This window comes from Coregonus lavaretus (assembly GCF_964263955.1).
Source record: "Coregonus lavaretus genome assembly, chromosome: 2".
Classification (NCBI taxonomy): Eukaryota; Metazoa; Chordata; class Actinopteri; order Salmoniformes; family Salmonidae; genus Coregonus; species Coregonus lavaretus.
The window spans coordinates 55,273,709-55,297,956 of NC_139989.1; the positions used below are offsets into that span (position 1 = coordinate 55,273,709).

The 24,248-nt window shown below is 41.9% G+C and overlaps 1 protein-coding gene across 1 annotated transcript; it reads left to right on the forward strand.

The window, feature by feature from the left end:
• Nucleotides 1-7,856: 7,856 nt before the first annotated feature.
• On the forward strand, nucleotides 7,857-14,658 carry LOC311148314 (E3 SUMO-protein ligase CBX4-like; the record flags this gene model as incomplete). Its single annotated transcript, XM_084185238.1, has 5 exons — nucleotides 7,857-7,940; nucleotides 8,040-8,083; nucleotides 8,912-8,977; nucleotides 11,627-11,693; nucleotides 13,228-14,658. Exons 1-5 carry the CDS (start codon nucleotides 7,872-7,874, stop codon nucleotides 14,656-14,658), a joined length of 1,677 nt encoding a protein of 558 aa, XP_084041364.1. The 5' UTR covers nucleotides 7,857-7,871.
• Nucleotides 14,659-24,248: the final 9,590 nt, after the last annotated feature.

The window sequence follows — 24,248 nt, forward strand, 5'->3', positions numbered from 1 at the left end:
ACTCCATGTTACAAGAACAAAGAGACAGTGGGCTGTAGTTCATAAAGATGAAACCATGTCTTAACGGTCAAACATGTAAACATACATTGCCTCACAACTGCTGTGGGAAACTGCATTTGCTACATATGTATCACTGAGGGCAGTAGTCTGTATCTATTCATTCTATATTTGTGTGTTATGCCTGCTCAGTCTCGGCTGTAGAATCCAGAGACTGCAGCCCAGGCCAGCATAGCGGTGGCTCGATACAGTATTGACACGTCTGCTGCAGCGGATTCCACCACAAACACCCTACTAGACCCCCCACCCCATCCCCGGGGAGCATGGCGCTCTCTATCAGCCCCCCTCCCAGCTCTCCCTCACTCCCACCCACACACCCCCTGCACAGACTCCTGGGTGTGGGAGTAGAGGGGGGTCGCAGGAGGGGTGGAGGGGGGGTGACTGAGCAAGCCCCACACGACGACAGGCAGGCAGGGAGGAAAGTGAGGCAGCCCACCCTCATAGAGAGCTCCTCTCCATAGACCAGCCGCCCACGACAACAATGGGCCTGACAAAGACACTGGAGGAGGAATTTCCACTGCCCTCCTGCATTAATACACACAGCCCATACAGCCTGATGCAGAGGCTGTAGGCTGCATTAAAGGTCGAATGTAGACGTTTTTCTCTAATATCAAATCCTTTCTGGGTAACAATTAAGTTCCTTACTGTGATTGTTTTCAATTAAAATGGTCAAAAAGAAACACAAATAGCTTCTTAGCAAAGAGCAATTTCTCAAGCAAGAATTTTGCTTGGACTATCCGGGAGTGGTCTAAGTGGGGAGGGGGAAACTGAAAATGAACTGTTATTGGCAGAGAGGTTTGGAACTCGCTTTCTTATTTGTCTATTAACTAATTTACAGGCATCACTGTAACTCCATCCCACCAAAACAGCAGAAATTTCAGGCGGTCTTTTCAAACAGCTCTTACACAATTTCACAGTATCATTCCAACCTCATAGTGTGGAAATACACTGCTCAAAAAAATAAAGGGAACACTTAAACAACACATCCTAGATCTGAATGAATGAAATAATCTTATTAAATACGTTTTTCTTTACATAGTTGAATGTGCTGACAACACAATCACACAAAAATTATCAATGGAAATCAAATGTATCAACCCATGGAGGTCTGGATTTGGAGTCACCCTCAAAATTAAAGTGGAATACCACACTACAGGCTGATCCAAATTTGATGTAATGTCCTTAAAACAAGTCAAAATGATGCTCAGTAGTGTGTGTGGCCTCCACGTGCCTGTATGACCTCCCTACAACGCCTGGGCATGCTCCTGATGAGGTGGCGGATGGTCTCCTTAGGGATCTCCTCCCAGACCTGGACTAAAGCATCCGCCAACTCCTGGACAGTCTGTGGTGCAACGTGGCATTGGTGGATGGAGCGAGACATGATGTCCCAGATGTGCTCAATTGGATTCAGGTCTGGGGAATGGGCGATCCAGTCCATAGCATCAATGCCTTCCTCTTGCAGGAACCTGCTTTCATCTGTGAAGAGCACAGGGCGCCAGTGGCGAATTTGCCAATCTTGGTGTTCTCTGGCAAATGCCAAACGTCCTGCACGGTGTTGGGCTGTAAGCACAACCCCCACCTGTGGACGTTGGGCCCTCATACCACCCTCATGGAGTCTGTTTCTGACCGTTTGAGCAGACACATGCACATTTGTGGCCTGCTGGAGGTCATTTTGCAGGGCTCTGGCAGTGCTCCTCCTGCTCCTCCTTGCACAAAGGCGGAGGTAGCGGTCCTGCTGCTGGGTTGTTGCCCTCCTACGGCCTCCTCCACGTCTCCTGATGTACTGGCCTGTCTCCTGGTAGCGCCTCCATGCTCTGGACACTATGCTGACAGACACAGCATACCTTCTTGCCACAGCTCGCATTGATATGCCATCCTGGATGAGCTGCACTACCTGAGCCACTTGTGTGGGTTGTAGACTCCGTCTCATGCTACCACTAGAGTGAAAGCACCGCCAGCATTCAAAAGTGACCAAAACATCAACCAGGAAGCATAGGAACTGAGAAGTGGTCTGTGGTCACCACCTGAAGAACCACTTCTTTATTGGGGGTGTCTTGCTAATTGCCTATAATTTCCACCTGTTGTCTATTCCATTTGCACAACAGCATGTGACATGTATTGTCAATCAGTGTTGCTTCCTAAGTGGACAGTTTGATTTCACAGAAGTGTGATTGACTTGGAGTTACATTGTGTTGTTTAAGTGTTCCCTTTATTTTTTTGAGCAGTGTATATATAAAACACAGGAAAATCACGTTTTTGACTGCGCTGGGCCTTTAACATCTTAGGCGGCCAAGATTAATTGGATACTAATGGCTTTCATTTGTTACCATTATCATAATTGAACATATGTCAGAAACAAACCAAGATGAAGGGAGGTAGCTGCATTAAAACCCCAATGCTAGGAGTTTGGATTTAAAATGACCAGCTGTATTATCATATCATTTTCAATGAATTCATATAGGTTAACTTGGCATGTTCTACTGTGACAGAATTTATCAAAAATAATGCAGTGATTACAAGGCATTGATTATGCTTTTTTCCAAGCGTGCAAACAAAATCACATCCTTCCCTATAATAGAGATGCTAATTCAACAAGGCTTGGAATAAGCGAAACCACATTGTTGAAAAACCAAGTAATTCAAGGTTGCCAGATATACAGTGTACAGCTTGAATAATCTCAAACGGCATTCTCATAGAGGGAAAACGTCCCCTACTAATTGTGTGTGTCTCCCCCTCTCCCTGCCACATCAGCCTGGTTGATAGGGGGGCTTAATGACCGCCCACTGAGCTGTAGGGCCCTCTTAACATTTTTGTAATACCCCCCCCCTCCTTCTACCCCTCTACCCCTCCACTCTTACCCCTCATCCAATCCTCTTTTCTTCCATCTTTCTGAGAGGGATGAATCAGATGCTTGGCTGAGCAATGCAAGCATCCGCTGTGGTCCTGCTGCTGTTACTGCTGCTGCTGCCTCTCTCTCTCTCTCTTTCTCTCTTTCTCTCTCTTTCTCTCTCTCTCTTTCTCTCTCTCTTTCTCTCTCTCTTTCTCTCTCTTTCTCTCTCTTTCTCTCTCTTTCTCTCTCTCTCTTTCTCTCTCTCTTTCTCTCTTTCTCTCTCTCTCTTTCTCTCATCTCTCTTTTTCTCTCCTCTTTCCCTCCTCCCATCCCTCCCTTTCTAATCCTCTTCTCCTTCTCTTTTTTACATTCCCTCTCCCTTTCTTTACCCTCTTCACTCTCTCCTCTTTCTATTTTCTTCTCTCCCTCTTCTGCCCCACCATGCCCCGCTACCCAGATCTCTCCATTTCCCCAGTTGGTACTGTCTGGGCACTGCGAGTGCCAAGCCCTCTCTAAGCGGACACCATTTTGTGGGTTGGATGATTATACAGGCAGGCTGTGAGAGAGAGGCTGAGAGCGGGAGAGAGAGAGAGGCTCTGGGATGAGGCTGTGTAAAGGTCACAGTCTGGGATCTCACCCAGCATCTCTCTCCTCACCGCCTCATGACTCCCCACGGTGAGGGGAGCAGAGATCACGGTTTAGCCTGACCCTGGGCCCTACTGAACACACACAGATACACACACACTTGCACACAGGAACACATACACACACATACACACACCTCTTTCTCTTTCTCAATCTCTTTTACTCTCTCACTTCCTGGAGATCTGCAGGCCTCTCTTGCCATCTGAGGTATAGTGAAGGTCTACAACCCAGTACAAATGTAGATAAGTAATAATGAAATACAACATATGAGACTACAGCATTTGTGTATTCTATTAAGTATGCTCCTGCACCGAGGCTTAGCCCAGTATGATAAACAGTGGTAAACCATCAGTAATTTCATATATTAAATAGCACAGTGCTTCCACCATCCATTCTATGATAAATGAGCTACCCATGGGATGATGGAACAAAAGGCTTCTACATTCTAACCCAGGCCCATGTATGTGCATGCATATCTAACATTAGTTTTCAGTAACACCGTCACCAACATGCCAACAGGAGTTGCAATCCCCGCATTTTGACCTTCATATCTGATAGCTTAACAGTAGCAGAAATGTTTTACATTTTTAGAACATGTGCCATGCCATTGCTCATTTGAAAACATTTATTCTATATTTTTGGCTCGGCTGTTGTGTCTATTTTACAGTTGCTTTACACTACAACAACTATGTATTTTGTGTCCCAGACTTGAGAAGTTAGTGTAAATAATATAACCTATTAATTGTGGGTAAAAATCGTCCACGGTTCATACAAGATTGCATACTTTACCCGGTCACAAATAGACACAACTTATATAGACTTAGTCTATGGATGTATTTTATGGAGAAACTTTGAGATACACTGCGAGCAGCATTGCCACATTATACCTACCGTTTTACGCATAGGCCTATTCCGGCTGTAGAGAGTGCAATTATCTGTTTAAAAACTCTAATCAATTAAAGTTATATTTTTGTTCAATTGCTGCTTTCATAACTCGAACTGTGGCCTATAATTATTTTACAGTGTTTAGCTTCAACACGGCCAAATGCTCTCTATAAAATAAACCATGTGGTGCTATAGAAACACTGTCAGAAAGTTGGAATGGAAGGCTTACTATCTTCATTACACATCCAACAATATTCATTAGAAACGGTTGTATTTAGGCATCCGAATAATTTATTAGTCGGAATGAACAATCGAAGTTGATTGCCTTTACCTAAAACTATTGGCACAGCTATTGACTAGAGATGCCTCAGAACCTGGAGCCAAACCAGTGAGTTTTTGCACCTGTGTGTTCAGAGATGGATATAATGGTCATATGGGTCGAGAACAACATTGGCTATAGGCCTACATGGCGGGAAACGTTGAATGTAATCAAGGTGTGAGAAAATCAATTAAAACAGTCTACTTGCAAATGTGCAACCACACCCAAATGATTACCAATTCTCGCAGGGTTGGTAGGTTGGTTGATTTAGCCTATACCTGAATTCTCACAGCCTAGAGTAGTTTGTGAGTCTGGAATAGGGTTTATTAAATGGGGGGACATTTGTTTAACTTGAAAACAAAAACTATAAGATAAAACCATATCACGTAGTTTAAACAGACAAATGCCCTCTGAAACAAGAATGTATTATGCGCAATGCGTTTCTAAGCCTATTTTAATAGGGTCGTTCGTTTCTGTTCAGTGGTGATTATACAAGGTTAGTGTGTAGACATTCTATGTGGTTGTGCTGAGTTGGATGTTTGTATCGACGTGAGAGGCAACACAAAAATGCACTTGCAACATTCCATCAAACTCTTATCGGGAAAAAGTCGGCAGCAGCATTACAGAATGGCTGCGTCAGGAGCAGCCAATGCAGAATGAATGCTCCCTTCAATGTGCCATAAAATCATCCCTACTAACATGACCTCATGGAAGGGGAATGAATGCATGTAGCCTACTACTATATACAATTTAACAGCCATTGAGAAATAACACCTCTAAATTATAGATATCGTCTTCACTCCACGGCTTCATGTTGCCTTCAGCCATGCATTTCGTTTCTAAAACGCTTAACTAATAAGACAGGAAATTCGCAAACGATAGGAAAACGTGAGCTCTACCTATGACATTTAATTATGGGCTGTATTGGCTCTATAGTCCCAGTTAAATTGTCTTTCGCTCCGAATGTTGTTGCTAAGGGAGCAGGGCGTATTCGCTCTCTGACCGCAGTTGAAGGGCAAATGAAAACCGTGAATATGATCCAAATCCGTCGTTTTAACGACCGCTTTTACGGCAGGCGGTATCAGGAAGTCGGCCAGTATGTATTTCGAGTGTGAAATATGGCTTTTAATTAGTACACCGTGTGATATTACGCGTGTTTCTATCCATTACCTTATAAGGAAGGGCAGCGCTGTATCGTGCCTGGTTGCAATAGGCTGGCGGTTGCCGCTCTATGGAAGATCGTGCATTAACCCTTGTGGTGCTGAATTATAGTTGAGAGGGAAAAGCTTTATGTGTCAGAATACTTCGCATTTTGGTGTTGATTTCTCGATTTACCCCTCGTCTAATCGTTTCGAGGTAGACCTGATCAAAATATATCACCATTGCGGCTGGTACACCAAATGCGCAATGGTGTTATCGGTCGTCTAATCAATCATTAATTTCCTACAAACGAGTAGCCTAAATATTAATGGCACAACTATTAAACGAAGTAGTACCCGACACAGCAGGGTAGCATATGAAGTTGCTTTACTATAGCTTGCATCTTTCTGGACATGCATTGAAATAGCCTATTGAAAGATTATTGAATTCAATTTTTTTCAGAGAGCACATTTAGCCATATATGGCTAATATACAGCCTAAAGTGTGGTCCTCTGTAGCTCAGCTGGTAGAGCACGGCGCTTGTAACGCCAAGGTAGTGGGTTCGATCCCCGGGACCACCCATACACACAAAAAAAAAATGTATGCACGCATGACTGTAAGTCGCTTTGGATAAAAGCGTCTGCTAAATGGCTTATTATAAAATTGGCCAGAATATGGATTGCAGCAGCCGTCTGGTCTCTATCAATGTTCAAATGGCATTTGTGAACGCCCGGAGCATATGAAACTGGTTTCGATGTAGAGTAGCCTAGTGCATGACCTAGATATTTGGTAACCTCATAACCAATAGGCTCTCCACATTTTCAAATACTTCAAGCAGGCTACTGCTTTGAATATGATCCTGAAAGTCAAAAGGTAAAGTCAATAGGCAGCTTATGGTCGTCGGTGAAGAACATGACGCATAGCCTAGCCTACGGGGGTCGCATTAAAACAATGCCACTGAATGCCGCTCTTCATTGAATCGTGCCATTTCCTTTAGGAAACCTTAAAATATTACACAATTTCCCTTTGAATAATGTAAGTTATTCAACATTTTCAGCATCCACAACGACACGTTTTATATTATGCTGAAGGTTGACAAGTGTTGTCCCACTGACCAATTTCGGCTCTTAGGCTACATTATGAAAACGCATTGATAACGTATTTTGATCAATTCATCTCGACTCCATTGCATAATGCATCTATTACATTTAGAGACACGGTCATCATATCGACAGGCTCTTATGTGCCCAACATTCGGAGAAGACTTTGCACCTGCGCCTTCTATTCTATTCTATTCTATTCTATTCTATTCTATTCGTAGCAAATTGATGATACAATTTGACAACTATATTTTTCTGGGAAAATAGACTATAAAGCATCAATACCATGTTATGCACCTATGAAAAGTCCTAAACATGAAAAATGTTTTCAAACTAAAAATGTTGTATTTTCTTTTTCTAAATGGCATTGGAAGATTCCAATCCAACATACATCTTGAGCTGATCGAATGAAACTGGTATAGGACACATATTTTGTCAACAAGGGTATTGTTTGCCCGTGGATGTAAATTATACGGTAATGGTTTCATTATTTCCATAGCTGCCTGTCTCTTGCAGTCCAACTCTGCTCCGCACACACGGAGGGGACAAACCTCTGCCTTTCACCTCCCCCTCTTCGCTCTGACGTCATGTGCCTGGCTATTGCATGAAGTGTTCTTGCAGCCCCGCTAGTGTGGACTGTGGATATCTTTCTGCTTACTGCCTGCGAGCCAGGACCCTGCGAGAGAGTGTGTGTGTGAGAGAGAGGAGAGAGAGAGAGAGAGAGCAACAGAGCGACAGAGAGAGCGAGAAGGAGCGAAAGAGAGGAGTGGAGGAGGGAATACAATTTGGTTTCTTATAACTGGAAAACTACCAAAGGAGAGAACGCACCGAGTGAACGAAGGCATCAACCGTTCTTATTTCGACGTTCGTTCGCTTCAAAAGGATTCAAGCCAGAATGGAGCTACCTGCCGCCGGAGAGCACGTATTTGCGGTGGAGGGCATCGAAAAGAAGCGCATTCGGAAGGTAAAACTTCTCACCAATGCACATTTCAATAGCGTTGAGCTCAATTAGAATGTTATCGGTTTTCTCACCAAATCTCTCTCCTTCTCCCTTCTCCTACAGGGCAAAATAGAATACCTGGTAAAGTGGAGAGGGTGGTCTCCCAAGTAAGTGTGAAACATTGAATTGCGCATATGATTTTAAATGCTCGGACACAAGATAGTACCCATAGGTGGATTCTGCAGGCAGCAACCGATTTTGTTTTTCAAAAAAAAAAAATCCTCGCTCGAAAGGCAGCAATGGGGACGCGCGCGCGCGCTTAAGAGAGATAGAGGGGAGTATAGAGAGCGAGAAAGAGAGAGAGAGCGATACGGATGCCTTCACTAATTTATGCGAGGGAAGGGGGTAGGCACAGCCATGTAATCCCGTTTTAATTATTGCTGCACTGCCAGCGAATTTACGAGACAGTGGTGTTAAAATGGCCGACTGTAACTCGGTGCACAGTGCAAAGATTATTGGTTTTATACCGTTCGCGTTTGGATAGAGCAGGGACCCTACCCAGTCTTTTGAATTGTGTACTGCTCTCTCTCTCTCTCTCTCTCTCTCTCTCTCTCTCTCTCTCTCTCTCTCTCTCTCTCTCTCTCTCTCTCTCTCTCTTGCATAGACTACTTGAGACATACCCAGGGTTATTTGGGGTATTTGGCAGGCATGATCCGCATTTGTTTTGGAATGGGCTTCCCTTGCCAGACGTAGTGAATCATCCCAGAGATTAACCCATTAGTAGGCTATAACACATTTTTGGAACATGCTGGTGGATAGGCTACTTTACGCATGAAGACAATTGCAACGACATTGTAGGCTAGAGTCAAGAACAGAATGTAATTCATAACCCATAATATATTGAGAGACAACCTTAGCCTCTATATTGTAAAAGGGAATAGCCTATGTTGTTTTTCTCAACATGAATTACATATGTTTTTCTGTTCTTTCTACAGATACAACACATGGGAACCCGAGGAAAACATCCTTGACCCGCGCCTTCTCGTGGCGTTCCAAAACAGGTGAGAGTCTTTGGATATGGCCTAGCAGCCTCGAGTTGAGTCATGACCTTATATGGTCAGGAGAGGAGGGGGGCGGTGGGTAGCAACGCATGTTATTCATACACCACACAGCCTCCCATGGGGGATGTGTTTGAATGTTGGGAGAACTCCAAAGACACGCGTATGGATTGATTAGATACGCGCACGTGTGCATAGTTTTAGTATTAAATTCTGCATTCTGCATTTTAATAGCCTAGACTACCTCATGGCTTGTTGTCATGGTCTGGTCTCAAGGAGTCCATGCTTCGCTGCATGGCAGTTAATATAGGCTAGTCCAATGCAATGAACTGCTACATTTTCACAAAATAAATTAGACATTCGGTGTGAGGTTGTCCATCAATAAACTATGTAAATATATGTATGAAGTTAATATCCTTCATTAGCAATATTCCTATAGGCCTAATTTACGAGAGTACGTAGCCTATTACAATCAAAGACTTGGGCTGCTGTCAAAAGTGAGCAAGTCGTGCAGGTGCAGGAAATAACGGCGATGGGATGCTATTGTGAAGAAACTACGAATTTGTCCATATAGGCCTAGTAGTATTCTGGTGGTCTGGTCCCTGGGAGTCAATTCATGAATATATCATTGTGAAAGTCTATACAATGACAAAACCACTATTGTGTAGTCCGAAACATGGGCTGATTTCAACAATTAGCCTTAAGATTCAGGCGACGAATGATTAGGACTATCGTTTGGCTACATTCAAACGCAATGGGATATTTTAAACCACATTTTATTTCATAACTATTGATCGGAATAATCTTTGTATTAGCTAAAAGCTTTGGAGTATTTACAATAGTTGATTATAAGCAAGGCTGCATAAAAGTATTATGTCTGTGCGAAAGCCTATAGGGCTTAAACAATTTTGCGCAGCAAATTCACAAATAGCCTACATCACATGCAATACTTGATTGCGTTAATGACCACGTATGTCGCAGTCATTTCACTCCAACAATGTATCACATGAGCATTGCGTGGTGCAGGCGGCTGGTCTCTCTCTCATCCACGGGATAACCTAGGCTACCCGCCCCATAGGCCACCACCACTCCGTGTTTCACGTCGGTGTGGGGACAGGGAGATACATAGAAGGCTGAAGGCCTAAAGGACGGGGGATGGGTATCACATTTATGGAAACCGTGATTGACATCCACTGCTCTCCGGCATTTCCAGTGGGCGACCTCATATTCTCCAGTCCCCCGGCGGCCTTGTGTGTGTCTGGGCTGGACGGTCGGCCTCAGAGCGCTGCCTCTGCGCTGTGTGGGGAGGGAAGGAGGCCTATGTGTTCGGCTCGCTCTGCTCTCGTCCCGGGGGATGGGGGAGGGGAATCGACATGGGAGGTTGCAATTGCCAAATCTTCTGTAAATGGAGGTTGCCCCGCTGGACGTCTCCGGTGTAAAATCACACCACGTTATTGCTTTATGATGCAGAAAGTTCACGGGGACAGGCCGTGTCACCACGAGTTTGCTCAGTGTTTTGCTTACACACTCATACTGTAGCATAGTATGCCTACTACATTAATGCTGTGTGTTAGCCACATGCGCTAATGCGCAGCAGTGTGGGTGCGTCGAGTCCAGCTGCCACTGGGCTTGTGGGTTATATTTACGAGCATGTTATGACTCAAGGCCTCAACTAGGGAGCAATTATTTCATATGGACATGACTGTGCATATGATCACAACAGAAGAATAACGTTCTGCACACCTCTCTCCTTCTTTTTGTAGAGGAGAGTTTTGTAAACCCAAACAAATATAATGTTATTCTTGGTAGGCTATAGTTCTCTGGAATGTAGTTATTCATTCATTTATTCAGTGAGTGTAATTTACTCGGGAATACAACCCAATATATTCAAATGTACATAGTTAATAATCAACCATTGTGTTCACCTAATCTTTATGCAGGCTAGATGCTGTTGTGTTGCAGTTATTTCATTTTCAGTAAACCCTACTTCAACCTTGTATTTATTCAATTTCATGCACACCTTGTCACCTAATCTTTATGCAGGGTAGATGCTGTTGTGTTGCAGTTATTTCATTTTCAGTAAACCCCACTTCAACCTTGTATTTATTCAATTTCATACACACCTTGTGACCCTAATTAGGATTTGACTGTGACAGAACCATAGGGAGGTGTAAGGACTGGCGGTGGGAGAGGATGTGGAAGAGAGAGGGGGAGATTCTTCCCCTGCTGTAGAACTAATTGAATTCCTCCATTATAATGAGAATATGGAATGATGGGCATATTACTATGGAGAGACTTATGCAAATACAGACAGACCAGAATGCTTTGCAGCAGGTCACACTCGGGTCTTCATTAGCCTTCAAAATCAAAATTCCACTTTCAACCTTGAAGAGATCCAAATGCATTTAATTTCGGTTTTTGAAAAATAAATTGGTCTAGAGATGCTACGGAATTAGTAATAAGACCAATAGAGGGATATAACTGTGTTTTGTTTGTGCACATGTCTGTCAATATGTGCAGTTCATTAATATGTTGTAAAGCTACCAGTATGCCAATATGTAAAAAAACAAAAACAATGATGACACAAGATTACGTTTCATGCCAACATCCACTCTCATGGTAAATCTATGTTTTTTTCATTATCTTTGACAGAGAGAGACAGGAACAGTTGATGGGATATCGTAAACGTGGACCAAAACCAAAACATCTCTTAGTCCAGGTAACTATCATCATCCCCGCCTTATTGTCCATATTGTTTTTATGTTTAATAGTTCAATTTGTTTAAAAAGAACAGGATTTTCAGTCAGGTATCCCCATTCTGTTGGCATGCCACTGAACTACAGTTGCGATGCCACTGAACTGCAGAAAGAGCGAGAGAGAGAGAGAGAGAACAGTAGTTCCTGTGACACACCAGTGTCAGGTGTTTTGGAGATCCCTGTCATTATAGCTGTGGTTATTTTGAGTAGATTTGCATTAGGAGAGAGAGAGGTATGGGGTCCTCCAGCTGGCCTGGCCTACACACTCATCATGAAACCCAGTTTGTTGCCTCAGGCTCTGGAAGTATTGCTTGAGCGCATTCATTTTATTTTATGCTAATAGCGTGCAAATGGCTGTTTCCCTTTTAAGATTTTTCAAGTGTTATTTTCTCTTCCCCAAATGAATAACCATGTTGCCTATGGGAAATTTGGTATGCCATTCCATTTTCACGTTCGCAATTTGTTAGCTCTAAAATTAGCCTTTTCCGGAATTATTCAAAGCAAAAGTGAAAGAATAACAGAACACAGTTCACAGTTCCCTGAGGTTGAGGATTTTGTATGAACACACTTGGAGCCAGATCTAATTACAAACGGCTAGTGATTTAGAGCCACTGCATTTATTACTACGAGTTGTCAAGCCTTTAAAGACCCACTCCTTAATTTGAAAAACAAAACAAAATGGCAGCCCTGCCACTTAGTTTGCTACAAAGCTGACGGATAAGGCTGGAGAAATGTAACCACTCTCAAGTTCATAGATGGAGCTATGGAAGCAAGGATTGACAATCCTCAAAAATGTCTGTAAAAAGTGGGCCTTTAAAAGACACACCACGTTGCTACAACCACACGTGGTTTGACATCAAGGATCAAGCGTGACATGTCTAGTGGCACCTAAGTGACCCTGAGGTCACAGACATAGTGTCTTCCGCCCCTTTCTGAAATAGCATTCTCATGGCCTGGGGGGGTCATGCATGGGAAGTGGAGAGGGAAGGAGGGGGGAGGGATCGGAGAAGATGGAGGAAGGAATCCCAGGAGGAGAGCACTGACTGGATGCTCTCCTCACACAAAGTTATAGATTGGTTGTCTGTGTCCTTTATGCCAGGGTAGCCAAGGACTAGAATGTCTTAATGGAATGTGCCGATAACATCTGAATCCCAATGTACAAATGTAGCCATTAGCCAAGGCCTGTGTGTTGCATTTAGGCCTACAGTATGTGGATAATTTATGCAATGATATTGTATTATTGTGCTCCGACAATGTCTTTGAATTGCCCTTGAGGGGATTGATAATGTCCTATTGAATTGGATTGGATTGCTGGCTACGGCTGAGGACTAGCTATGAGAAGCAACACAGCAAAAATGTAGACTTATGGTAAATTCCTGTTTGTTGTCTTTTGCCATTTCTATTTCCCTCGTGAGTTAAACCCCAACATTAAAAGATGAAAGGAGTGCTTTCATTTTTCCAGAATAATAACCTTCCATTGTCTTCCAACTTTTTCAGCTTCCCTCGTTTGCACGAAGATCCAGCATCCCTGCCGGATTCGAGGAGACGTCTCCGGAGGCCGAGAACCACCTCAGGTCAGACCTGATCCAGATGCACCGCTCCCAGCCCCAACAGTACCAGCTGAACAGCAAGAAGCACCACCAGTACCAGCCCAGCAAACAGGAAGTCCCAGCGGACCAGCTAGGCAACGGGAAGAAGAAGTTATTCTATCAGCTCAATAGCAAGAAACACCACCACTACCAGCCTGACCCCAATATGTACAACACCCAGTCCGCCAGGCCCAAAGAGGTGGCCAAAGGTCAGGAACACAGTCCGCCCACCAATCCCAACCCTGGGTGGAACCTGCCACCGGCGCTGCAGCAGAAATGGGTTCGCGACAAAAACACGGGCTGCCTGAGCAAAGTCAAAGACATGACGATGGTGGAGATGAAGAAACCAGCGGTGCGCGTCAACGAGGCTGAGAGCGAATGCGCACTGAAGCCCAGCCCAAAGGAGGCAGCCCTACCCAGCGCCGTCAGCAGCAAGATGAAGATAATCAAGAACAAGAACAAGAATGGACGCATTGTCATCGTCATGAGCAAGTACATGGACGGCAACAAGGCTGGGGCCGCCAAGGGTAAACACTCTTCAGACTTGACTGGAGAAGAGAAACCTCAGCACACCAAGCAGTCAGACAGGACCAAGGTACAGGGGACCACCAATGTCCCTAAAGAGATCTGTAATGCCAGTTCCCCTCCGGCCGCTGAGCATCCCAAGAAACGCTCTCCAGAAGACGGACATTTCTGCAAACCATCGCCCAGCACGGCTGAGGAATACAACACAGAGGTTGCGAGGGGCCAGGCGGACTTACCGGATGATCACCCCCTACAGCTAACCACCAACCCAACCCCTTCCCCCTGGGCAATGGATACTAGCCTCCACGCCCCTAGCCCTATGGACCAGATCCGGACACTCCCCACCCCAAATAACGACCACAAGCGCAAGCTCTCCCAACCCAAGGAGGACAGGGGCGCGTGTAAAAAGTTTCTGAGCTCCAGGAGCATCAGTGTCCCCAGTGCTGTGCCCACTCCGCCCCAGGACAAACCCATGGACCTCCACCTCATTGTCCCCCGCCGGAGCAGCAGTAGCGGGTATGGGTATGAGGTTACGGACACCAGCACCAGTCAGGAAGAACCTATGGATCTTAGCTGTTCTAGAACCAGAAAGCAACCTGAACCTGAGCCAGTGCCAGAGCCAGAACCGGAGCCTAAGGACCCAACTCCAGTGGTACAGGAGTCAGAGACAACAACAATGACAACAACAACAACAACAGAGGAGGCTGAAGAGGAGCCTGTCTTAAAGTTCTCTCCTTTTATGGGAAACATTGTCATCACTGACATCACCACGAACTGTCTCACGGTCACTTTTAAGGAATACGTTTCTGTTTAACAGTCCCTGAACCAATCGAAACGGAGGACTACTGATTTGACGGCCTTTTAAATATGTGCATATGTAAAAAGAAAGTGAAGATTTGTACATATGGAGATATATAATTTATCATTCAAAATCAATACGTTTCTTATGATGTTTTATACTGCAACTCTTCTGTGATGTGGTAGCCAAGAAAGTGCCCTCATGGATTTCAGTGACTGCATTCAGGTGGATGTAAATTACTAATGAAATGTCCATTATGAAATATCAAGTCACATAGAATAGCGTTTTCTGTTGTGGCTTGATGGTATATACCAAACTTATACACTATTAGAAAAAAGGGTTCCAAAAGGGTTATTTGGCTGTCCCCATATGAGAACCCTTTCTGGTTCCAAGTAGAACCCTTTTGTGTTCCATGTAGAACCCTCTGTGTAAAGGGTTCTACATGGAACCCAAAAGGGTTCTACCTAGTACCAAAAATAGTTCTACAAAGGGTTATCCTATGGGGACAGCCGAATAACCCTTTTAGGTTCTAGATAGCACCTTTTTTCTAGGAGTTTAGTCTGAGATGTATGACGTTTTATACATATAGTATGTTCTACTTAATAATGGCGGTTATTTTGGTCCATAAGTAGAAGAGGTTGAGTAACTATGGTGATCAAAGATCCATTTAAAAGCACTTCATTGCATTCACCTATGTGTGTATATTAATTTGTACTATGTACTGTATATGTATTCTCCATATAATATATACTTATTTCCATTGCTTTACAATCTACTCCAGCCAGGTGTGCTCAGTCTGAGGCTGCTGTGTCATATTTCATGTTGGTGAGTTTTGTTATTGTTTGTGAGTGCAGGAGAAATTAATGGAAGAAGAAATGCAAATATGAATGTTGGGTGTGCCAGGCACCCACAGCGACATTATACAGACCCAGTTTCACCGAGGGGGATACTCTGATATGAGATTGAAGCGAACTTCTGACAAATCCTCCAATGCTCTCTTTTGATAACTAGAGTTACACACATATATTTCAACTAACTGAACACCGGTTTCAGCAAACCCTGTCAATCTTAACCATGAGCTGCTACATTGCATGTTTTCCTTTTGAGAAAACAAAGTGTATAACATAACTTGCACTATTGAATTGGACAGTGGCAGGCAGGCAAACCATTTAGGAAATGAGCTCTCAGATGAGTAATGAAGGCCAGAGTTTTCGTTTATCGACTGGGCCATTTTTCCTTTAAGAGAAATTCTGATTTATTGACTTGTGTCCCTAATTAGGTTGATATATTGCATTGGTGTAGACCCCACAGATGGTCTACTAAGACCATACATCAGGTCTATGTAGGACTATTTGTGGCAGGTCTATGCAGGACTATTTGTGGCAGGTCTATGCAGGACTATTTGTGGCAGGTCTATGTAGGACTATTTTTACATTTAAGTTGACCTTATGACAGGGTGACATTTCACCAGAGGAGGCTGGTGGGAGGAGCTATAGGAGGAAAGGCTCATTGTAATGGCTGGAATGGAATTAATGGATTGGAGGCAAACACATCAAACATATGGAAACCATATGTTTCACTCCTTTCCATTAATTCAATCCCATCCATTACAATGACCCTGTCCTCCTATAGCTCCTCCCACCAGCCTCCTCTGCATTTCACATATACAGTAGGGGCATTCCTCTTAACTTGCGATTGACGCTTGCTTTACAAAGGCCTGATAGATTTAAATATATAACTACTATGTCTTTAGCTTATCGAAGCTACCTGGGTTACTAGCCATAGATGTGTATTTTCAGTGTTTCCTAACACCCATCTCTGTGAAAAATATAAAAGCTAATTGTGAGTCGCTTATGTTTAGAGGCTGGTATTTTGATCCTAACACACATGAACCAATGAGCACAAGCTATTTTGATATTGCTGCTAAAGTGTATGTTAGAGTACTTTTTTCTGTCCTTTAAACCTTGTTGGATGTAACCTACATTACAGTCTAAATTGCCTTCGATGCACACTGAATGCAAAACTATGACGGATTATGGATTTACATATGATTGTTATGAAGACAATGATTAAATAGCTATCATTTATTATCATTATTTTGCTGTCCAAAACTAAGCTTACTTATATTCCCTCTGCATTAGAGGTGGAACATCTTATACCTGTCTGTACAACATTTAGGATAACTTTTTAACTTTTTGAATCCTTTTGGTTACCATTGATTTGTTGGAGCCAGGTTACATTTCCATGCACTTGTTGGTTCAAAGGCAAAATAATTGTTTTAAAGTGTGTTTCCGATGGGGAGGGGCTGGAAATAGTACTGTTGGCACAGCTATGGTACGTTTTACAATAAAGCAAGTGAACTGACCTTTTTCTGACATTGTCTGACTTTGGCCTGCTATGGGGACATGCTATGCATTGCATTCAGTGCTTAAGGCTAATGAATTGAAGTATTGTTTCAGTCACTATGGGAAAAAAAACATTTATTTGTACAGACTGGCATATTGTTACAGGCATTATAATTGCCTTCAACTATCCCAAAATTGTTTTTATAATTTTTGTAAAAATAATTATTCACTTTATTCTACTTATATGCCATGTGATGGTCTTTATTTTGAAACTAAAGTTAATACGTAGGCCCTATAGGCTATCGACCACCTTTTTGTTTTTACTTGACAAAAAAGGCTAACTTTCTTTTAAAAAACATTAATGTTGGTAATAATGTGACCTCTGAATGGAACCACATATGAAGTTGCATAAGCACATACACTATCCAGAACAAAGGGCCTTCTGTCTTAAATAACTGTTAAATAACTGTACTGGGCACTTGTGTTATTACTACCTTACTGATGGGTAATTTTTCTGTTGGCGCAGCTTGACCCTTGACCCTTGGCAGGAATGTAGTCAGAACCACCACATTGCTGGGAGGTGAGGGTATTATGCAATATCACATTGTGATATCCCTTGTATCACAATGTGAAAGGCTTTGTGGAATGGGAAGGAAGACCTCTATTAGGCTTTCACTTCTATCAACCAAGTCTCAAGTCTTTTACATTCACTTTGAATAAGAAGCACAGCTGCACATTTGTAGGCTGTTTGATGTAGGCTACCAGTGATGTATTTCCACACCCACTCCATTTTTGTAAGAACACAACTGAGGCTTTGTCAAACTCACTTTCCTTGTTACATAGCCGTTTCAGCAACATCTGTCTTGGTCTGACTAGATGCAAGACGTGTCCTTCAGGTAAGTTCTGTCATGGGGTGGTAGGCCTTGTTTTCTGTTGTTGTGATAACGCTGTTTTATTTTCCCCACACACTCATAACCTTGGCCTGTCTAGTAGGCTCGTCTAATGAGCATGCAGTCGTTCCATTTATAATTAGGCCTATATATAGGCCGTGAGATGTGTCAGGTTGACTTATCTTTTGGTGGGATACGTGCAGTGGAAATTATAAATTTGTGAACTGTGTCTAGGGTTTCCAAATCCAAATTCAAATGCCTAAAGACCGTTTAAGATGTAGGCGTAACTCTGTTCAGATGTGCATGGTAGCTTACAGTAACCCCCAAAGCCCAACTTATTGACAACCCAAATAAAGGCGCAAATGCAGATGGAAAAAAAACGCACATAACTGGAATTTTGGCGCAAAATGTTTCAATGTATTGCTTCCTGGAACTTCGAGTTTACATGCGGGCGCGCTTCTCAAGGATTCGGACCCAGACCAGTCAAGTGTAACAAGGAAAGTATACCTACCTATATTGGGAGGGAGTATGCCTATACATAAACGTTACATGAACATCAAAACATGTTGTATGGCTTGTTTAGACTTCATAATATGGGTCTTGACCTTGTCTACAGGCCTTATCTAAAACCAGTGTATAACCATACATTGTGAAAGACCTTGGACTGGACTGGAAAACATGCCCAGGTCTTTCAATGGGAGTTCCTTATCAAATAATGTTTTTCGGCACTGGGAGTGTGCCATTCAATCTTGGAACAGATAGATATGTCAAGTTTGTTGGGCCAATTAAACAAATTTTTAGAAAAGTTTTAATCGGCTTGTAGTCTAGCGGTTAAAAGTGTTGGGCCAATAACTGAAATGTTGCTGGTTCGAATCCCAGAGCCAACTAGGTGGAACATCTGTCGATGTGCCCTTGAGCAAGGTTGTAAATGTTCCGTAATTGCTTCTGTAATAAATGCAAATTGGCGATGCACGCACATGGGGAGGGTCAGGTGATGTCCTTATCTGAAAGCCTTTTTCGGAAATAGTTGGTTCTATTAATCTAAAAAGCAGGGATAAATAAAATAATTTCAGCAATTCTCTTTTGGAATGCGTTCGCTTCTAAATTGAATTCCCTTCATTTGATCCATGCACAAAAGTCAAATTACACATTCAACTTTTTTGTAGCCTATCAAATGTTGTTTCATATTTTTTCATATTTTTTTCAGATAGCTCTCATACACAAAACCAAACGAAGTTTTTGACAGGTCCTGCACATTTCTATAAGCGCAGCGCTGTATCTCTGAATTGCTCTAGGCTATATCATGCCAAGAAATGTTGAAATTGTCCAGAGAATGGAAAACCGTTTCGCCATAGATTTGTGTCTGATCAGGTAGACTATATCGTTGTCCTATATAGGCTCACTGACACCACTTTCCCTAATTTGCATTTGTTGCAAGTTTGAAATCTCTCTTTGGGCTTAATCACTTTGGGCTTAATCACAACTTTAGGAATTCAAAGCTCTGAAGTGTGCACTGTCCATGTTCATGGCCAAATATTTTAGAGATTTTATTTTGTAGGTTAATGTGTATAACTGTATTGTAATCGTGTTAGTATAGCCTATATCAATGGTTCTTTATCGGATATCATTAGGCTAAGTTCCTTGGAGAATGTGTCTATTTTATCATAGGCTAATGATTCTTTGTTTGGTGAAGTTTCAATTAATTGATTTGCGTGTTTTCATCATGCATTTGAGGAATGATGACTTTATCGAGGTGAATGAAGCTAGAGGCTACATTTCGTTTGTTGAGGCATCTACTTTCCAACTGTCCCCCAAGTAGCCTAGGTGATTGTTTTCCGTTTTCAGCTTTAAATGTTTTAGATGTTTACAGCTGAAGTAACTTAACTAATGTTTATCATGAAACAATTCGGCTCATAGCCAGCTTGTATCAGTCTTCATTTGGTTTGCACTTGAACCCGCAAGGGTTAGAGGTTAGCTATATTGCATCTACGTTTATAAGTCTTCCCTTTTTCGGAAAATATCTTAGCCCTATGGTCAAACTTTCCATTATTCATACAATGCGTGTGTAACTTGCTGAAAATGAGACAGCCATCTTCTCTCGTCTATACCAGCTTCAAGCAGCGGATCGAATGTTCGCAGGGGCTTTGCGGTGTATGAAATGGTCGCTCGGCATAACGCGCTGAGAGTTGGAGGTGTAGCCTAATACACTACAGATTTGAGTAGTGCAATGGGCGTTCCATGTCAGTTTCAATACAGGATCCCATTCTGAATTTGCTTACTGACCGAAGAAGCACGCCATTTTAGTTTATTACACAGTGTAACATAGGCAAATGCAACGCAAACGTAGGCAAATTTCGAGAAATGGTATTTGATTTTAATGAAAGACAGAATCACTAGTAAGGGGAACGAACAACCTTAGTTTTGGACATATGCACTTGGACAGTAAACAGCAGAAATGCTTCATCGAAATTCATCAACAAGTCTATTTTCAATCAAGGTGTTAGGTGTGGATAGCAAATTGCCAAAGGCACACATGATAAATATCGGAGAAGAGGTATAAATATATGGAGAGTCGGACATACATACTCTTATAGAAATTGGCCCATAAAGGGTTCTTCTGCTGTCTCTAAAGGATAACCCATTTTAGTTCCAGGTAGAACCCTTTCACCCAACAAAGGAACCAGCAACGAATCCTTTAAGAACCCTTTTGGTGAACATGTTCTGTAACTAAAAAGGGTTATATTATTGGGAGAGCCGAATAACCCTTTATGATTCAAGGTAGGACATGTTTGCCACTCAAACATACAGTCATGTAAGGTGAGGCACTTGGTGGTCAATTTGAAGAATATATAATTAGGCTAGAATACGGGCCACAGAAATGGAACAAGAAAACACACATAGGTCTATCTTTAAAAGTGAAGGACATTATAGAAATAGCCAACCTCAAGATTGCACAGGAGATTGCATGAACCTGAGATATGACTGACACGCATGACACTGAGATGACTCAGCTTTCTGTAGTCAAACAGAAACCTCCTTGTACACGTTGGAGCATATAAATAGAACAAGTGCGATGTTTCACATTCCCCCTTTTTCACCACACCACAACCTTCCAATGCAGCCTGCCATTGCTGTATCATCTTACATTTACAGACGTAGCCTACTGCAAGGCGTATTTGCCATGTAGCCTATGGCAAACAACAACTACTAACACCAATAAATTCGAATTACTGTTTTTGTGTATTTTCTATGAAATTATTTTGATGAACAATTCTGATGGGGGCCTGTAGCATACGCCTTTATGCCATTGGAATGATAAAGTATTCATAAATAAGTCAATTAAATGCAATTTGTGAAGATGATATTCATTTTGTGTTATATCATGCACAAACACTAATACAATCCGCCAAGACTTATTTGCAGCATCGTTGTTGCATAAACACGAGAGAGAGAGAGAGAGAGAGAGAGAGAGAGAGAGCGAGAGAGAGAGAAAGAGGCACAGTAAATTCAGTTTGCTTCGAGGCTGTGGTTCTTCTTCTCGAGCTGAAAACATACATGTCTTTTATGTGTCTGTGGTTTCCTCTTACTCAGGCTACGCGTTTTGCACAACAGATAATGTCCTCCATGAAAGTAGGACAGCGAGCAGCGCTTTCGAGCAGTGAGCTGTGTAACGGCGGTTGCCCAGAAACGAGCGAGCCAATAATATTTTATCAACTCGCACTGTGTATCCATGTATGGCTGTCGCCATTGCTGCACTGCAGTAAAGCTGAGACCAATCATCGACACCACCAAATATGGAGTCCTACAGTTATGCGTTAACTCTTCTAGACTTAGCGCGTTCCCTTACAATGTTGTCGTTTCAATAACCACATTGCGTTGAAATGTCCCGACATTGCGTTGAAATGTCGGTCTCATGGTTTGAGCGTATCAAAATGGTGGTGCCATATGATTTCGACGACAACCAATGCATCTTTGGTCCGCCCTCCTTTGTCTCTTCGTCTGTAATAAGTCTACAGTGGCCACATCTACGTGTTATGTTGAACATGTGTTGTTGGGTAACAGTGTAGGGCGAAATAATCTGGCATCTGCAGGTCAAATATGGAACAAATTCGATGTCCATTCTGCTCTACCCTTCGCATAGGCTAGAGCCATTCCGCCAACGCACGGGCGTTTTCTTTCCAAACCCTCGGAAGCATATTGTCGGTTTGATGAATCGCTATGGCGTTATAAACACTATATTAACACACATTGTGCACCCTATTCATGCTATATATGCTATTCAGTAATAAACTGTAATGGTGTAACAGCAGGCTTTCCCTGTTTCTATTGATATTGTGGAAACGCCTGAGTAATTTAGTTATATATCAATTCACATTGTTGACATAAACCTTCCATCATTTCGTTATCATACAAAATTGTAAAATACCTATAATGTAATGTTTAGTATGATATGCAAGTCTCTCTCTCTCTCTCTCTCTCTCTCTCTCTCTCTCTCTCCCCTCGCTCTCTCTCTCTCTCTCTCTCTCTCTCTCTCTATCTATCTAAATCAAATTCATACATATCTCTCTGTCTCATTATATTTTCATATCTCATATGATTCCTTTTGATAACTCTGCCATTTTTCTATAGATTATGTTCTTACTTGTACAACGTGTTTAGTTGTGTACAAAAATGTGTAGGCTACAGTTGACTACTTGAATTTTCCCAATTTCCCTTTCTGAACAACTTAAACCTTTGATGTGCACTTGAATACCACTGTACTCCAATGATTTAGGCCTACTCTAACATACATTCAGAAGATAACCAACGCGGGTTATCAAAGAAAGGCTGTAGTTTGCAAAGAAAGGCTGTAGTTTGCATGGATCAAGAGACGGAACTCAAGGGGTTTATATTTTTATTAATTAGTTTAATGAGTTACCTAAAGAGGACTGTTAGCCACATTTTTTCAAATACTATAGGTTTCAAATGAATGTCGGTTTCTGTAGGATATGTTTCAGATCTCAGAGTTGATCTCTACATCATATTATTATTTTCTCTTGTATAAAAAATCCTTATAAAAACAAATTCTTTATGAAAAACACAAAGCCTAAACACTTTTGTAAGTAAGCCTAATTATTACAAAATATATAAGTTAATTAGACAATTAAAGCAACCGAATAGTCTTGATAATAATAATAATAATAATAATAATAAACATTCGTTATAGTAAATACAAAAACTGGTATCAATTTTTAACAAACCAACATAATTTATTTGACCTAATTTGGTTATTTAGCAATGTAGTAATATTGTTATCATTATTATTAGTAAGTATTAATATGATTATTATTACATTGTGCTTGACTATTGTTTGAGTTATATGTCATTATCGTGTCTTGTTTTTCTTCCAGAGACCTGTTTATTCTTGTTATGTATATGTTATCATATGTTCATATTTCTATGGCTAAATTGTGTTTGAAATATTTTGTAATTTTCAGTTGTGTTTACCTATTCATCTTCAGACAGTAAAACTTAACATTCAACTCTTCTTAATGTGACTTTTAATTGTTTTCATAAATTCATAAATCTTCAACCGAATTTGTTTTTTAAAAAGCTATCGGACGACCAAACAGACCCGCGATTCGTCACCCCACAATAAGGTAAATTACCTTTGAAAAACAAACAATATCTTCCTGAAAATGATACAACTTGAAAGGTCAATTTTAATTGACCTTTGTAGAGTTTAGCCTCACGTAGTTGGACATTAATGAACAATAGCGCAAGATTGTAAAATAACATACTTTCCCATCTCTAGATTACAAATGACATATGCATTTTGAGACATAGCTATCCTATGCATTTGTATTTAGGTTGGACATTTTACACAAGGTTGGTGCATGGGATTCCTGGCAACTAGCCTATCAGTTAGATTTGGTGGAAATACAATCGAGCCTCTAGGTCATGTTCTTATTGATTCTCACTTTGATATATTCATATCAAATAAATTAATGCACTTTTTTATATTTCTAAATGCCGACGAGTGGCTATTTAAAGATCTGCTCAAGAAAATAGTCACAATGCAAGGTAAGAGGTTGGGTAGACTATACAATGAATATAAATTAACAAATTATTTTCGAATGAATAATATTTTGGTGTGCCATAGTCAGACTGGGTTATTTATTCGCCTTTGCCAAAGACATTCCTGCGCACAAACCAGACTACCGCCAAATCAGCGTCACTTCCTTAGACTCAAGAAGAATTAACTCCTCCCCTTCACTTAGCAACCCAGAGCACGTAGCAACAGCTGAGCCAATGCGCTCTACCAGATACGGTCCCACCGACTGCGGTGCCTGGCAACCCGTAAAAAACGTGATGACGTCTTCCTCACTGT